General features: G+C 43.7%; 1 protein-coding gene across 2 annotated transcripts in view; it reads right to left on the reverse strand.

The window, feature by feature from the left end:
- Positions 1–18,821, reverse strand: part of FCHO2 (FCH and mu domain containing endocytic adaptor 2) — a 74,529-nt gene that overhangs the window by 46,748 nt on the left and 8,960 nt on the right. For both annotated transcript variants that reach the window (XM_072138715.1, XM_072138725.1), the window contains exons 2-6: positions 10,394–10,485; positions 7,593–7,667; positions 7,346–7,487; positions 7,101–7,253; positions 3,940–4,044 (exon numbers count right to left, since the gene is read on the reverse strand). In XM_072138715.1, coding sequence (XP_071994816.1) covers positions 3,940–4,044; positions 7,101–7,253; positions 7,346–7,487; positions 7,593–7,667; positions 10,394–10,485 — 567 coding nt within the window. The remainder of the gene's footprint in view (positions 1–3,939; positions 4,045–7,100; positions 7,254–7,345; positions 7,488–7,592; positions 7,668–10,393; positions 10,486–18,821) is intronic.

Raw genomic sequence — 18,821 nt, forward strand, 5'->3', positions numbered from 1 at the left:
CTATGTATGGGATTTAGAGAAATCTGCATCTCCTGTTACTTTAGTTTTCTTTTTGTTGATATCTTACATGTTACTGTTATGGATTGCCAGCTTAGTGTTTGCTGAAACCATGAAGGATGGAAGTCTATGGTCAAGATCTCAGTTCTGGGCTTTTGGGGAAGCATATAACAGGTGTATTAGAGAGGGAGCGGAAGAGACACAATTTGTAGACGTTCCCATGCTGTAATTTGCATTTAAAGGCAGCGAATGGGGTTTCCACAGCATTGTTTTCATGTAAATTCCTGCGCATGGAAACTTCACCCCTTCAGGTTACCGTTTTGGATAATACACCAAAGCTTTTTTTTTTCTAGTAGAGTGTAAGGTCGGTTCCACACTTGAACCGGGAACGCACGGCCCGAACGCTGCACACCGGGAGTGATCTCAGCATGTCAGTTCAGTCCCGGTGTGCAGCGTTCGGGACGTGCTTTACGAGCAGCATGCGTTGCGAGTGTGATGCGAGTTCATCGCATCACACTTGCAAGTGTTTGGACCGGCCTAACACAGTAGGCCACCATTAGCACAGGGTGCGGGCTCCTCAAAGGTCTAAGAAGGATACTTCTTCCACCTCATACATGGACACATTCAGCATCTGCCTTCAAGGAATATTGGAAAACTTTATTAGAGAGACGTCTGGTGCTGTGTGACGTATAATGTATGAGCTATAATAAATGATGCACAATGTATGAGCTATAATGTATGATGTATAATGTATGGGCACTTTAAGGTTGCAAAGTGCAGCTCAATGTTTTGTTGTGAATGGAGGACAGCCCTAAAGTCATGAGGGGTGAAGGTAATGGCACAGGTAAGAACTGGCTGAGCTTCTATACAGAAGCCTCTATGTAGATGTGCCGAGCTGATAAACACTGGCAGCTAATAATAATGGAGGATATTTGGAGTAAGGAGCCTGATATCTATGAGCACATCACTGGACGGACCGCCTACACTACATAAGTTACATTCCTTCTTGCTGATCCTAAACAGGCAATTAAACCGGGAATGCAACACAAGTAATGGTGGGAATTATTAAAAGAATTGTAGTAAAATAAGGGATCTGGTATCCTAGCCTACTAAAGGGAATCTGTCAGCAGGTGTGACCACATAAAGCTGCAGACTGAGTTCTCTAGCTTCCCTGGAGATTGCGCAATCCTGGATTCATGTGGATTCATGTTCCAGGATTGTAGCCGATTTCAGTGTGTGAGATCTCTTTACTGTACTGCTGCACAGCCCCTCCCCCTTGGCACTTCTGTTTGAATCCTACAGCAGTTACTAAGGATGGAAGGGCTATGCAGCAATACATAGAAGATCTCACACAACAGTGCACATATTACAGTCCTGCTGTCAGTAACAACCCAAAAAATATACTACTACAGACGCTCTTTCTCTTTAAAGAGAACCCGCCATGCAAAATAACCCCCTAAACTAAATATATTTTCATAAACTGCCATCAGAAAGCATTGCCTCTATCCCTTCATTGCCCCTCTACATGCTTGTATACTTAAGCAATGAGGTCCTAAAGCTGTATGCAAATGACCTGTGAAATGTCCAATGAGTCATTAGCATATTCATGCTGTCCAGCTTATTCATGAGTGGGAGGCACAGCCACACCCCCAATGCATGACTGACAGCTGCTCCATGTAATGGCTGCTCCATGTGCTGGTGGCCACGCCCCCTGCATCCTGTGTGTGTATAGGAGAGATACAACAGCTCCAGGCAGCCATGTTATAGCAGAACATGTCAGGTACTTGTGTAGCCGATGTCTGTATCTCTGTGTATTAGGAGGATGCAGCATGTCAGCAGATGCAGCACACACACTAGCAATGCTTTACTATACATTACACACAGACATGAGCAGGGGGAGGAGAGGGGAGGGGGAACAGGGGTGACATCACTGCCTCTGACCATGTGACCAGCCTCATTTACATAATAAAGAAAAGATTATTTTATACTGATTAATGTATGAATTGACTAGATAAAGGCTGGGATGAGATCCTTGTGAGCTGCTCCAACAGGTAGAGGTGACAGGACAAGTGACACAGACCTGATGACAGGTGTCCTTTAAATTCTCCAAAAGACTCCTACAGAACACAGTCCTTTTTCATCATCATTACATTCAATTTGGATGAGCTTTTGTACTAGATTGAATTCTGCGGGAGAACTTGCATACATAGATTGTGGTGGCTTCCCTGTTAGTACAAGTGCAGTCCAGACACGGCCATATGTCAGACGAGAGGAATGCTAAGTGCTTCATACCTTAACAGCAACCATCTGATCCCTAACATAGGGGCGACTATAAAATGAATGACAGCTCCGGCCTCATTCACCACATGTACGGTGCCGACATGATCAGATAAAATAAAAATGGTAAAACACAGTGTAAACAAAAAATAAAAGGTAACTTAGAGCGGTGTCAGGCCTCGGTGTAGTCTGCTCTATTGTGTCAACAGTCCAGGAGCCAGAGAGGATCCCTGCAGAGCCGGGGGGGCGGAGGGAGATTACACTTCATCTTCAAGTAATAAACACTGGGTACATAAGCTACACTCAGCAGCGATAAGTAAGAAACTATGTAGAGAATACAACGGATATATGTGGATCTGCTCAACCAACATTGTACACAGTGATACAGCGTCCACATATCCCAAACTACTTGCAACATGAAGGTCATTAAGACTCTCACAGAGCATCATTAGACCTGCAGCCAGGGGGGAGTCACACTGCAGTCGCATGAAGCCCCAAAGTTGGACGCACTAGAGCTGCCTGACAGAGCCAAAGGAGGAAAAAAAAATTGATCTTAAATAAAAATTAAATGATCAATAATGACTAGAATTTACAGGCATCAATGAAAGTAATACAAACAAAACATATCAGAACACAGGCACAGAGGATGCTGGAGCTAAGTAGTAAGTTTCTATGTCACCCTAAGTTCTTTATTCACAATAATACATCCCATGTCAGTGATGGGGAACCTTTTAGAGAAAGACCTAACAACTACAACAAAAAACCCTCTAATTTATCTCAAAGTGCTAAGTGCCAGCAAATTAAGCAGTAACTTATTGCTTCCTGCTATGTCATAGCTTTCAATCGTATCGGCGTCCTGCAGGCACCAATACATTAGAATGAAGTAGGGTAAATTTGGATTATTATTGTAGCTTCCCTCCAGGGCCCTGAAAAGTTCTGTCCTCCTGTAGTCCCAGGCAGCCAAGGATGTGTCGCTTTAAAATAGCACTGAGCTAGGGGTGGCCTAGGACTGCAGGAGGAGGCCTCGAGTCCTGTCTGGTGAACTCTATGCTGATCTGATGACCGGGTGCCAAACAGAGTGCCACCTCTGGCATCCATGGGTTCCCCAACACCACACTATGCGATCTAGCGGATGTTCCTTAATAACAAAGCGCAAGACTCCTTGCGCCCAAATGTGTTCAGCCCATGGAAATGGACCAGAGTGCTGGTCCGATCCGATGGACTGTACACATTGCATAGGACATAAAAGAAAATATGATGCAAGCAGTCCTTGTCTGCTGGACGAACTACAGCAATAACACTCTAAGAAGGGTTACAAAATGATGCAAGGACTCCCGCTTTGTGCAATGTGTTCAGTTCATGGGAACGCACAAGCACATGGGTCTATTCTTGCGCCTAATAAGTCGAAAAACAGAGCTAGACCCAGACTAACTTTTGCAGCTTCTATGTGGGTCTAAAAAGTCGCACACCGAAACAAAGATACATTGCAATGATTACGCACGTCAACTTCAGAAAACTTCTTGAAAAAGCTGCAGCCGAAAAACTATGATACATGTGCCTCGCGGAGTGGGGAAAGTAATCGCCTACTACACACAGAGTGGGGAATAAATGTAGATTTTTTTTCCTATACATTAGATAGAAGGGGAATGTATGACCTGCCCTCACCTGAGCCGTCTCTGCCATCTTCTGTTCAAAGTCAGATTTTACAGCAGCGTATTTCTCCACACAGGTCTTGTAGCTCTCTGTGGCTTTTTTGGCTTTTATTGCAGCCTAAAATAAATCAAATATAAATGTAACGTTATAATGTAAGTAATTCTGCAGATAATAGTACATGCTAGTTCGGTATGGAAGATTTCTCTATTAAATATAAGTTAAACACCATAAAATGCAAAGAGACTTAGAGGTTGTGACAAATGTACAAATTGTCCCCCAGCAAGGAGACTAATAATAAAAACATGGCGTCTACCCTTTGGCTTTTGGGTCTCTGGTTATAGTGAGGTTCTGTAGACTGCCTCTTATCACATAGTCCATAAAGATGACTAGATAGCCAACATAACCCAGCTTTCCCCAGATCCAGAATGGCATGTGATAGGAAGTTATCAGGTTATTTAGGTTAAAAAAACAAAAACATTGGCCTCGGCCTCCGCCTCTAATAAAAACAAATTTGTCACACAATGGTCAACAGACATGCAGGGCCTGTGCAGGGCGTGACTACAAAATCACAACTTTATTGTTTTAGCAAGGGTGGAGACTGTAATAAGAGTCTGGCTAAACCCTTCTCACACGTTTAGGGACATCTCTGAACTTCGTGCACATGCTGACTGGTTCATTCAGTCCATGTAAATATTCAGTACAGGAAATGCCTGAACTTTCCAAAGTGGCAAAGGTGTAACAGGGCTGGTGCCAGGGAGAAAATAACCCTACACCTTATACATTGTGATTGTAGGGTTTGGTTATAGAGGTGCATTCATCTCTTGGCTTTTGTGAAAGCCAGAAAAAAAAAATCAAGCCTTTGGATCAACTCTTTTGCCTTCCATTATTACTCAGCATCACCTACAGATACATCACTGTACTACTACTCCTGTCCTGTATATAATATTAAATATAAAAATATATACACACACACACATACATATATACATACACAGCATAGTACAACTACTGCGATAGTGTTTATATGAGCATATACACTCACCGGCCACTCTATTAGGTACACCTGTCCAACTGCTCGTTAACACTTAATTTCTAACCAGCCAATCACATGGCGGCAACTCAGTGCATTTAGGCATGTAGACATGGTCAAGACAATCTGCTGCAGTTCAAACTGAGCATCAGTATGGGGAAGAAAGGTGATTTGAGTGCCTTTGAGCGTGGCATGGTCGTTGGTGCCAGAAGGGCTGGTCTGAGTATTTCAGAAACTGCTGATCTACTGGGATTTTCACGCACAACCATCTCTAGGGTTTACAGAGAATGGTCCGAAAAAGAAAACACATCCAGTGAGCGGCAGTTCTGTGGGCGGAAATGCCTTGTTGATGCCAGAGGTCAGAGGAGAATGGTCAGACTGGTTCGAGCTGATAGAAATGCAACAGTGACTCAAATCGCCACCCGTTACAACCAAGGTAGGCAGAAGAGCATCTCTGAACGCACAGTACATCGAACTTTGAGGCAGATGGGCTACAGCAGCAGAAGACCACGCCGGGTGCCACTCCTTTCAGCTAAGAACAGGAAACTGAGGCTACAATTTGCACAAGCTCATCGAAATTGGACAGTAGAAGATTGGAAAAACATTGCCTGGTCTGATGAGTCTCGATTTCTGCTGCGACATTCGGATGGTAGGGTCAGAATTTGGCATCAACAACATGAAAGCATGGATCCATCCTGCCTTGTATCAACGGTTCAGGCTGGTGGTGGTGGTGTCATGGTGTAGGGAATATTTTCTTGGCACTCTTTGGGCCCCTTGGTACCAATTGAGCATCGCTGCAACGCCACAGCCTACCTGAGTATTGTTGCTGACCATGTCCATCCCTTTATGACCACAATGTACCCAACACCTGATGGCTACTTTCAGCAGGATAATGCGCCATGTCATAAAGCTGGAATCATCTCAGACTGGTTTCTTGAACATGACAATGAGGTCACTGTACTCAAATGGCCTCCACAGTCACCAGATCTCAATCCAATAGAGCATCTTTGGGATGTGGTGGAACGGGAGATTCGCATCATGGATGTGCAGCCGACAAATCTGCGGCAACTGTGTGATGCCATCATGTCAATATGGACCAAAATCTCTGAGGAGCTTCCAGCACCTTGTTGAATCTATGCCACGAAGAATTGAGGCAGTTCTGAAGGCAAAAGGGGGTCCAACCCGTTACTAGCATGGTGTACCTAATAAAGTGGCCGGTGAGTGTATATAATATATACATTTTCACCTTGTTTATTTTCCTGAAGATATGGGCACAACATAGAACTACTAATAATATCATGCATATATGGGCACAGCACAGTACTACTACCCCTATCTGAATATATGGGGACAGCACTGTACCCCTCCTCCTACCCCCCTGTATATATGGGTGCAGCACTGTAGTACTACCCCTATCTGAATATATGGGGACAGCATAGTACCCCTCCTCCTACTCTGTATATATGGGTACAGCATAACTACTATTATCCTGCATATTTGGGCACTAATACTATTATCCTGCATATATAGGCACAGTACTACTCCTCGTAGTCAATATTTATTAGAGCGCTGCGCTCCCCGATCTCTGTCACCTCCATAGAGATTAATGGAGCTGAACGGTCATGCGGGGCTGTATGCTCCATTAGTCTGACGGTGGTCTGACAAGGGGTCCAATGGCGGTACATGGGACCCCACCGGGCCACTCATTTTCGTGATCTGTGAAAGACTGACTGCTGGGATCTCCACTGATAAGAACAGGACTCTCAGAAATCCACAGAATATAGGTCTCGGTCTCACTAATCGAGTGAGCAGGTTGAGCTGGGTATGTTGCAGCCCAATCCAATAGAAAAGGAGTGTCAGAAATTGTAGAAAGCTCTGATATTGAGGGGCACATTTACTAAAAATAGTACCAATTGCACTGGTATACCGCTGGTATACGGCCAGCCTCTTAGAGAGACTAATGACTAATGGATTGTGCCTGGCTGCTGCCGCCATGTTGCATATAATCTGTACCTGATGATTTGTAAAGCGCTACGTAATTTGATGGCGCTATATAAATAAAGATTATTATTATTATTATTATTACCTGGATGATACCAATTATATGAACAGTGAGGGCTATATCCTCCCCTATAGAAGTTACCTTCTCTATCTCTTTTGGGGCTGCCCCTTCCTTCTTCAGCCTCTCGTGTTCAACACACTTGATGTTGTATAGTTCCTTGGCTTTTTGCAGCGATTGTGTAATACTCTGAATGTTCTGTACGGCCTCCAGCGTCCCAGATACTTCCTCCTTTGTCTGCCAGATGTAAACAAATGGAAAAACAGTCTGAATTAAGCATCCAATAACTCTTAATGTCTGTATACAAAACCCTGGACTCGTTCACACACCTTCTTGTGCGCCTTCAGCTGCTCTTCTCCATACTTCTGAAGGTCTTTGATAAGGTCCTGCAACTTTTTGACAAGTTCTAGGTGGCAGGTGCCAAGCTTTTCTGTAGAGGTTTTGAAGACATCCCAAACAGGCCCGAATGTCCTAAATCACATACAACACACTGATATCATAGACTTCTCTAGAGGAGTAGGAAGGATCACAAAGGATAAAAAACTAAGCACTATCTACTGAATACCATTAACCTACCCAAGCTGCGTGCAGTTGCTGGTAGACTTGGCAAGTTTTGTCATCGACCGGGAGTAAGCTTCTTCTATTGCAGATCTATGAAAAACAAAACAAAATACACTAAAGTACTGTTTGACAAGTAATCATTCCAATATCCTGTAAGGGCATGATGAGGTACAACATTAGGACACCTACATCATTAAGTAGGCTCCGGGCGGCAGTACAGGCACCGTACACGGGGAAGAGATACAACATGTTCGGTATTTCCCCATGTGCATGGTGGTGCAACCCAATGGAGAGGGGAGGGGTGTGCAGCGTTCACCCTTCCTGCTCTCCAGCGCGTGTCCCGTATGCCAGCATGTTAGTGTGCAGGGAGGCTAAGAGAGTCTGGTCATTGAGGCCTTTACAGGACTAGTCATTATGGGGCGACATGGAATAGCTCATGAACATGACCTTAATTATGAGTAATGGGGTTAAAGGAAATCTACCATGATAAAGCAGGGACACTTATATTTAGGTCCAGACACTAACTGTGGTAATCTTCTTATATCTGTTCCCCATGGCTTTCTTCCTTTTATAAACAGGTTACCAGAGCACTTGTGTGGTCTAGCATCACCGGATGTTACACTATCTCTCTCCCCCTCCACCTCCCTCAGCCTGATATAATCTAACTACAGCACAGGAAGTTTTAGCACATGGTGGTAGTGAGAAACAGTGTAGCAGCCTGTGAAGCTACATCACCGAAGGGCTCCTGGCTGCGTTACCAGAGCCCCTCTGACTCTTTAGCATAATTGTAAAAGTTGTTCTTAGAAAAAAAGAAGGTAATGAATAAGATTAACACAGTCACAGTGCCTGGGTCTATGAGTGAGTGCCCCTAGTTTATACCATGATGCATTTTGATGGTGCAACAATTGTACATGTAGACTTGTGTCACACAATTACAACACGAACCCCAAGAAGAGGTATGGACAAAAATATCGATGAACAAGTCAATCCTAAGACATAGAGAACTGTGCGCAAGTCTTGTGAGAAGAGTTAAATAATACAAGTGCTGGCAGCAGTCACAAGCATTGTGTATTGCCAACAATCTAGATGCAATAATACACGAATAAATAGGACACAGCTGGAATCACAAAGACGGGGCTGTTTCCAGTTACAAGGAGGAATAAGAGGAGACTGACACAGTGTCACCCCACAGATCCGTGTGACCGAGGATGCTTGTGAGACAATGATGTCCTCAGTGGGACAAATACAGATAAGCCCCCTGGTGCAGAGAAATCCCCCCTTATCACTCAGTGTGGAGATCTGCTTCCTTCATGCTAAGGTTGTGTGTCATTTGCGGCTGTGCAACGTGTAGTACTGCAAACCAGCAATCAATGGCGGTGGATGCAGAAGCGCATAAAGATTTCCACGTGAGCCAAATCTCTATTATTACAGGTGATGATGGCGAGCGGTCCTAACCTCACCTAAAAAAAGGGTAGTCAGATAATTATGACAAAGATGCATCAGTTTCCTCAGCTCCCATAGACTATGATGCATCGCGTCCCGCACAGATGTGGCTGGCACCTTCTACTCTCCTTGGAAGTTCAGCGTCCTGACCTAGACAAGGGTCAAAGGTCTGTAGTGCTCTGGAAATGATCCACATTCCAATGAATTCCCTCCAGACCTACACAACGTTATAGGATGAGCACCTAAGTAGCCAAATGTGAGTTCACCGCCCACTGAATATGCATACAAGTCAATGGTAGCTTCTCCGCAAAGAGACGCCACCCACACTAGTTTGTAGAGGCATTCGATGTGACGTAGGTGCCCCCTAGCAAGCAAAACGTTTAATGATGTTTTTAATTAAGAATTCTTTAATAATTAACTATAATGGGAAACGTTTTACTTACTGGAGATGCTTTAAGTCTCTGGGGGGGGGCGGGGGATTTGAAATTTGTAACACAAATTACCATACAGATTCTGCCACACACTTCCATGCAGGTGTATTCACCTTTTTCAGAGAAATGCGGGAAATCTGAGGCAAATCGAGAACAAACAAGTGGAACAGAAGAAAATATTGAAAATGCTGAAGTCCGTGGTATAAGTGTAGAGAACACTGTGGTCTCTTCTCTGTACTGATCTGAGCCAAACCCTTTAATATTATTTCTTAAAGTGAACCTGTCATCCGGATTTTCACCAATAAAACATGACATGTTCTCACAGAAGTCTTCATACCGTACCCCATGGGTTTTCTTGTATAAAATAGCTCAGCGCTATCCAAAATCAAGTTGCTGGCACATTCACCGAGTCACAAGGGGCATGCTTTATGTTCAGCCAAAAATGGAGGGAGGGGGAAATGGAGGGAGACGTTAGCTGTGTGTGAAGAGAATTCCTGAGGGAAGGGGGAAAAAATTAACTGAGCGAGAGTCACAGTGTGTCTGTCTCCAGGCTAAAATTTATTTTAGGTAGATCTGAGCGATGGATTTTTATACAAAACAAAGACATGGGGCACAGTATGAAGACGTCTGTGGGAACCAGTCAATTTTTCCCATTCAGAAAACCTTTTTAATTCTAGGATCTTGGAATGGGCATTGCAAATCACTGCTTTATATGGCAAACTGTGCTTTAACAGAAGCAGGTATAAGATAATAAAGGTATTTTTAGTGTAATATGTTTAAAACTATGGATCTACGGACAGGAATACGTTCATGGATCCTAGGATCTGTGATGAAAGTGACCTGTTCAGCCAAAGCCGTCTCTCAGAGGACTTTTTTTGATCCACGGCCATTTAGGAAGAGGTGTTTGTAGAACAGGGTGAGTGTAATGAGAGACACTCGTACCTCTCCCGTATGAATTCAGACAGCTCCTTCGTCGATATCTGTCCATGCTTCATGTTATGGTATAGGACGTCAAAGCCATTATTCTTTTCCCCCTATAGAAAAAAAAACATATTGTAGTATAACATTATATAAAGAATCACAAACAAGACACAGACGTATAACAAAGCAATGTACAACAGAGGAATAAATCCCAAATAAAACACAGTATAACGGTATACTTGAATGGTCGGGGTCATATTTTAACAGGTCCAATCTCTTTGTAATTAAGGCCTTGCGCTGGACAATTCTGTATGTAAAGAAAAAAAACCTCAGCTGTGCGCAGGCAGAGACGCAGCTTACTCCTCTCCTTATTTAGGAAATGTTTGTAGAGCGGCTTCTAGTGTAACACACAAACACACATAGCAGCACCACCATCTCCACTTCTATCTGCTCCAATGCAAATCAAGAAGCCAAAGCCAAGAAGAACTTATATCTCTTACAGGATAGTCTGTAAGCGAGTGGCTCAGTGCTCCTGAATTTAGCGCTTAGTGCCCCCTCTGACCCCCGGCATGGCTTCCTGCACACCGTACAGGACACTAGATGAAGCGACTGTACTGCTAGACCTCCATCCTGACCCAGAGACAAGGCAGGCAGTCAGCCGTCTCCATGACCCGCTTCCTCTTAACATCCCATCCTCACCCAACCCCCACTTGGCACCATGTAGAGAGCAATTCTGACCACTGACCAGGTCACAGGTCAACATGACAGGAGATAGAAACCTGTTTCCTTTAAACCCCCATTCCCAAAACAAAATAAACCTTTAACCATTTCAGAGTATAACTACTGTAATTAGATGTGCACCACAGTAATAGGCGATTTATCGAATGAGAGAACCCCTTTAGGGGACAGGATTAATGTACCCTATTACACAGATGGGGGTCAGGAGGATTAGTCACGAGGTGACAAGTATAGAAGGTGTATGACCCCCCCCCCCCAAATGACGTAGGTTGTAATCCCCAAAACAGACACAGGGACCATTAATACAGATTGTCCCATTATATGCTGTGCCAATGTGAGATCAGCATAAATCAGATGGTCACCGTAATACCAGTAACCGGGTGCTTATTGGCGCTGGATTAGATGGCCAGAATAACAGGCTACACAGAGTCACATATTAAAGGAAATCTACCATCAAAATCCATCATGATAAACCAGGGACACTTACTCATAGATCCAGGCACCAGGACTGTGGTAATCTTCTTATATTTGTTATCCATGGCCTCCTTCCTTCTAAAATCAACTTTTAAAGTTATGCTAATGAGCCTGCAGGGCTGCTGGGGGTGTTACCAGAGCCCCTCCATGGCAAAGGTGGTGACTAGGGAAATAAGCTCAGCAGTGCCATAATCAGTAGATCAGCACCAATCAAAGTATGTTTGGGTTGGTGCGGGTGCTGAAAGGTCCTCTAATTCTAATACAACCATGTGACTACAGCTCCTCTATGTTAGGCAGATATGGAGGGGTTTGGCACGGTTATCTACCACAAAGCATCTGTAATAAGCCTGGCCACAGAATGAATAAGCAAACGTTCCCACGAGACCGTAATATTCATGTTATATCACAGGGTACATGTAGAATATTCCTGAGACTAAGAAGAGTATTACTGACACCATACTGGAATCCAGGATGACCCCATTATAGTCCATACAGTCTATAAGGATTCATTTCTGACATTCCCAAAACAGAAACCCCTGTAGTAATGTGAACACAGCCACAAGTTACAATAAGCCATTTAACTAAAATAATACAGAGGCTAAATCTCTGTTCCTTACCTCTAAAAACAGAGGTTTAATGTATCAAATAAATGGAATATTGTTATCAATGTAAATTTGATGTCATCCGTTACACGTTACCCGGACATGTTGATTGGTGGGCTGCAGAGCAGCCAATCAGGCAGCTTTTTATTTACCCCCAGCAAATAGGCATGGCTGTGTTAACCTGGCCAATCACAGCCATGCCTAATATTTAAAGTGCGGGTCTGATCATCCGTAATTACCAGATGAGCAGTGACCAGCGTTATCTTCCTGCAGCTTTATATACATGACACAGTAGACGGATCCGGGTGTAGCTGGGCTTTAGTGCCGACCCCTGCCATAGCTGATCAGCTCCTTGTATTTGGCCGCTGTAACTCCCCCTAACAATACGTGGTCATTTCCGGGGAGTCTATGATTCATTTAGGAGGATGCTGGACCATAGTGAGCTAAGCTTTTTGTGCACTTTAAAAGCCATTATATTGTGCAGAGCGAGTCTGCATTCTAGGACCATTAGCATTTATCAGAAACTTCCTAGATCCTGAAGAGGCTTTTGAGTCCTGGAGCTTTTAGGGAAACTAATTAATGGCAGATTATACAGCAGGAAGAAGCAAACACAAGCTAATCCAGTCCTCTAATGTGCCAGCAACTCTGTGACCCTGCAAAACTCAAAGCTCATACTGCCAGGAAAATGTATACTACCCGCAGCTGTAGGATATAGGAGTAATAGGGCCTATACATGGGGCACCTCCACTGCTATGCACTGCTACATTCAGACATGTAGGATATAGGAGTAATAGGGCCTATACATGGGGCACCTCCACTGCTATGCACTGCTACATTCAGACATGTAGGATATAGGAGTAATAGGGCCTATACATGGGGCACCTCCACTGCTATGCACTGCTACATTCAGACATGTAGGATATAGGAGTAATAGGGCCTATACATGGGGCACCTCCACTGCTATGCACTGCTACATTCAGACATGTAGGATATAGGAGTAATAGGGCCTATACATGGGGCACCTCCACTGCTATGCACTGCTACATTCAGACATGTAGGATATAGGAGTAATAGGGCCTATACATGGGGCACCTCCACTGCTATGCACTGCTACATTCAGACATGTAGGATATAGGAGTAATAGGGCCTATACATGGGGCACCTCCACTGCTATGCACTGCTACATTCAGACATGTAGGATATAGGAGTAATAGGGCCTATACATGGGGCACCTCCACTGCTATGCACTGCTACATTCAGACATGTAGGATATAGGAGTAATAGGGCCTATACATGGGGCACCTCCACTGCTATGCACCGCTACATTCAGACATGTAGGATAGATGTACTGGTGTGAACAGAGACGTGCAGGTAACATCACAGCGCACTATGTAGTTCCATATAGTGAAGAGAGAACAATATAAACCAATCAAGATCATAAACGAGAATCTTTTTGGTGCCATATGGATGTCCTCAAAACCAGTTCTACTGGAAATGTAATAGATTTAATGGATATTATTACACATTGTGCCATAAAATTCACCCCCTTTTCACAGCACAGAAAACATCTGATCGCTGGTGGCCTTCCTAGAGCCACATACAATACAGCTGTGCCAGTGGTCTCAATGTCATGCGAAAGTTTAGGGTACTTTTCCGCTTATATTTATTGGTCCCAGCAAATCGAGACCAAGAAATCGTATGAATTAGGGATAAATGTAAATAACGGTGCAACCCCTTCATGCCGCTAACAGTGCTGTGCACAGCACAGGAGAAAAATGAATGGGAATATCGGAGATAACCAAGCGCTGTGTACAGCAACTTCCAACACACTGTCAGCGCAGAAGAACTAATGCGCCACCCCTTAAATAAAACAAGTTCCCTGGATTGCTAGGTGTCCGTTCTCCTGGTCGGACCCTCATAGATCAGCTTGTTCTACCCTTTCCCAGGGTCAACTAATGCAAAGTGTTTGTATGTTCTCTCCATGTTTGTGTGGGTTTCCTCTGGGTCCTCTGGTTTCCTCCCACACTCCAAAACATACTGGTAGGTTGATTAGATTGTGAGCCCCATTGGGGACAGGGACTGATTTGGCAAGTTCTGTGCAGCGCTAAGTAATATGTGTGCGCTATATAAAGAATTATTATTTATCCTGTAGACAGCAGATAACATTCAAACTCAACGTCCTTATTTTATTAGACTATTTTCCATCAAATTGACAGCGATTGTCTCTTCCCTCCTCCCTCTCCCCTTGTCACAAACAGGGTCTTTTTGCAGCTCCTTACTGACGTCAAAGGGTTTTTACACCTTAAGTTGCCAAAAGTGTCTCAAAATAGAGGATGACACCAATTCTTACATAAGCTGTCATTACAGAAACCTTGAATGAAGACCATCGGGGGGTTCAGACGGGGACGGCACTGCTCTGCACATTACAGCATGAAACATCTGGCAGCATCTAAGAAGACACTTATGTATAGGATCTATTGTTTAAATCAAGTTTTAGGATTTTTTTTTTAGCAATACGATAACATTTATCCAATCTAGTTATCCTTGTTATTGTCTACCGTAACTCTGCCATCTCCTGATCATCACTGGCAGGCTTATAATAACAGGTATCAACTATATGGGAAACAGCATTCACAACAGCGGCTAATCACAGGTCACCGCGTGCCCCTTCCTGCATATCGACCTCTGCACAGGTCAAAGAGCATGCCCACAACCCTCTTCCATACAAGGCAATCCACATCTTCAGACTGCAGGCTACTCTGGGCCATACAGCTGCTGTAAAGCATTCGTCTACATGCTGCTGATGGACACCCCTATAATCAGCCGGGACTTGGAGAGACCGGGGAGTGTGCCCTCTCCTAGCTCCTTGCCCTTTCTTTATGCACTAAAAACTGTTTCAATTAGTGCATAAAGAAACAGGCATCTAATGCTGGACATCTACCATCAGTCAGACTAATGTTTCATTACAAAACAGCACAGTCATTTAACACAATAAAAACTAATCCGGAAAGTCACGATTGTGACATCTCCTGAATCTCGCAATGTGTGTGACTTATAATGGAGGAGATAGAAATAAGGAACCTCAAATGTCGTCTGAAACACGACATCCCACACAGGAGGCCCCTATATTATTTACCTAACAAATCCAGTATCAATAATAACCAGGGATGTGTCTATGGAATTACTGGCACATGGAATAAGGGACAGGAGTGTATACGGAAGAAGAAGAGCGGCCTCAGTGACATATGTGTAACAAGGTTCACACTCTTGGATGTTCTGGTAAATAGAAAGGATTAGGAATCACAATCGAATAAATTGGGTACCAACTAATGGACCCGTGAGAATAGAAGATCCCATCTGCCACATACAACTGATGTACCTGTGACAAAGGGGGATCCTATGTGCCCCATACAATTGTGGATCCAATGTGCCCCATACACGTCAGTCACATTGATTTCTATGGGACTGGTTAGGAGAGAGGACACCTTCATCAATCCCATAGATGTTAATGAAGCACAAATGTAAGTGTAACCCTCTTCTCCGGGTATAAAGTACACATGGGACCCCAATCTTATGATGAGAGAATGCTGGGGGTGATTGTAACCTCTGTCTAGCGCTCTGATGGTTGCGTTTTATTTAGTCTAACATACTGTGACATAGATCTGACCTGCAGCCTCAGATACTGGGTCCATTCTCTGCTACGATCATGTGAAGATGGATAACACGATTAGAAGATTTAGTCCTTGGGACGCATCTTAGTCTATTCACGGATGTGACAAGAAGATGATCTTATAATGAGCTCAAGAACTATAGAGACTAAGACAAACTGCAAAACCAGAACAAAGCCGGCTGTACACTTATGGTTTTGGATGGAAACACCGATTTTGACATCTATCAGTTCCCTTCCTGTAGACAAAAGGGTGTGACTCGCTCCCCCAGTCTGTCAAAGTCGACTTGTCAAGGTTGTTTTCCCATCGTAGTCTGGAGAGACGTTCAGGCCAAGTCACAGGTCTGCATCCCATTGATGGGACTAAACTCCACATCAGGACAGAGGCAAAGCCGTCACATTGTTTTAAACCTATGATATTGATATAAAACCATCATAAGGACAACCACGAATGACAAGAAGGTTTGTTTGATGCCCGATGACAGCCATTAAAGACGAATATGTCACACAACAAATGACCCCCTATGTTTTCATTGTGCATCACTACCAGTCTGGACAGGTCATTTTTGGTAAAAGCTAAACAAAACAAATTATTTTTTTATGTAGATGTGTTCATAGCACCGAGACATATTTTATGTAAATTTGGATGCAACATAAACATAATCCATAAACGATCATCATAAACTAAAGACAGAGCACAAGATGCTGAATGACAGACCTCACATAAGGTAAACATGTAAATACATAAGTATAGAGTCAGGGAGGCTGAGCAGTATTCCAGGGATATACCAGTGGGACAGAAACCTGTGCAATTCCTTCCACACAAGCGCGTGATGCATCCAACTCCCAGCACTTGCAGCTGGAACGTCCGACCCAAACACTGGAGGAACCAGAACTGAGCTGAGCTGACATGCCGAATTCAGTTCCAGTCGGGCTGGACGTTCCAGCTGCAAGTGCAATGCATCACTCTCGCTAAGTGTCTAAGGCTACATGCAAAAGAGCGTTGTTTTTATCCATCAGCCATCCAATATATATTTTTTTTTTTTAACTCATGACACACTGACACTATCGTTTTAATGGGCCCATGCATATGAACCTGTTTTTCACTTCTCATTGTGCAGTCTGTATAAAAATCAGGGCAAGTCTTATTCCTGTCCTTGTCTATGGGAATGAGACAAATATTGGTGTGCAGTCCAAATTTGTGGATCATTTGATAAGCAACACAATTGTGTGACCTGCTAGCGACATCATTTGCCAGCCTTGCGGTTTTTTTTTTCTTTGACAGGGTTCAGTATAAATGGATGACCCATGTACAGTTTTTTCCAAAATAAGTCTGGACAATGTATTACTCACAAATGTTATGAACCGCACAAACTAACTATGGATCTGTTGTTTGCAGACTAAAAGTTGCATAGAGCAGGTGCTATACAGGCAGGTTTGCTCCAACCACCTCATTGAGGGCGTGTTCACACCTAGCGTTAACTAATATGTTTTCAAACACTGTGAAGAGGAGATGTACCCGATTACATCGTTGTTTACATTGTATTTAAGAAATGCATGTGTTTGTTAATGCTATGTTAACACCCGGTTTGTAAACGCAACATTAACAGCAATATAATCAGGCAAACCTTCTCTTTCAAGATGCGTTAATGCTATGTGTGAACACATCCTCAGTGTCTGCAGGATTTACTGGGTCATACGCAGAACTGAATGGAGTGTGGCTGCTCTGCTTTTGGGCCGGTAAATCCTGCAGGAAATCAATGATGTTGTTGGAACAAACCTGCCCGTCTGTACAGAACCCACCAACCTGTGATAATATTGTCTTTCCTCTCTGTAGAGAAGCCGTAATAGACAGTCCATGCAATTTCATCATATAGGAAGTGCTGCTGTCTGTATGGGCAACACACAAGATACGAGACAGCAGGGCACCGGCTCAACTTGTTCTTACTAGAGAAGGTACCGGCCTCGTGTAGCCGCTTGTTTTAGGAGTTTGTATGACATTTTACTATTGCTTCGACTCGCATGGTACTGTACATTGCTCAAAGTAGGCACAAATAAAAAAAGAGTGAAAACTTTCTAATATTTATTTGGACAAAATTCAGAAAAATGACAAAAGCCAGTAGTGCCTACCAAGTGTAACACAGGGGAATAAGTCGCTTGGACCCCCTGGGGGTGCAGTCACTCATCCCACCGATGCTGCGTTTTACATTTACAATCGGCCAGCAGTGCGTGCGACTGCACCCTTATACTTTTTGATTAGACTAGTCAAAAACCACACAAAAAGTCACACAAAGATACATGGGGGGAGATTTATCAGGGCTTGCATGGCAGTTTTCTGGAGTATAAGCGGTGAAATAGTACCAGTGCCTTTTGCACCGGCAGAAGTTGTGGTTATTTTCCCCCAGACGCCACTTCCATCTCAGGTACAGCAACACTTTTCCGAAAATTGCATTTAAAAAGTTGTCCAGTTATCAAAAGCTGTCTGAGCAATGATGATTTTTTTTTTTATATCGCACACAAAGGATTAAAAAGGATGTCCGCAGAAATATACTGTTATATAAACGCTGACATAGGGGTGCATCAGGGGGCAACAAGTACATGTAACATCCACCATAAACAATGACTAGTGCAGCTTGTAACCAAGGCAAAAGTAGAATCATGAGATATTGATACTGATGTCTCCCAATCACTGGTTCATGGTGGTTACATAACCCAGAGTGCTCCGTTCTCCCTGTAGTGGCCAAACCAAGAAACTGCGGCTCGGGTTCCACATACTTTTTCTGTGGCTTATACAGATCCGTACACAGTCTGTAAAATACGGCTTGTGTTCTGGCGGGCTCTTCAGGGACCCTCCACTGAATCCAATCGGCACAGTGGTATTGCACTGCAACAATGTTTTCTGTAGTGCACCGTTGTCGCACATGAACGCACAGACTTGTATATTCATCGATAACTATGGTCAAAGGAG

The sequence above is a fragment of the Engystomops pustulosus genome, chromosome 1 (assembly GCF_040894005.1).
Source record: "Engystomops pustulosus chromosome 1, aEngPut4.maternal, whole genome shotgun sequence".
Classification (NCBI taxonomy): domain Eukaryota; kingdom Metazoa; phylum Chordata; class Amphibia; order Anura; family Leptodactylidae; genus Engystomops; species Engystomops pustulosus.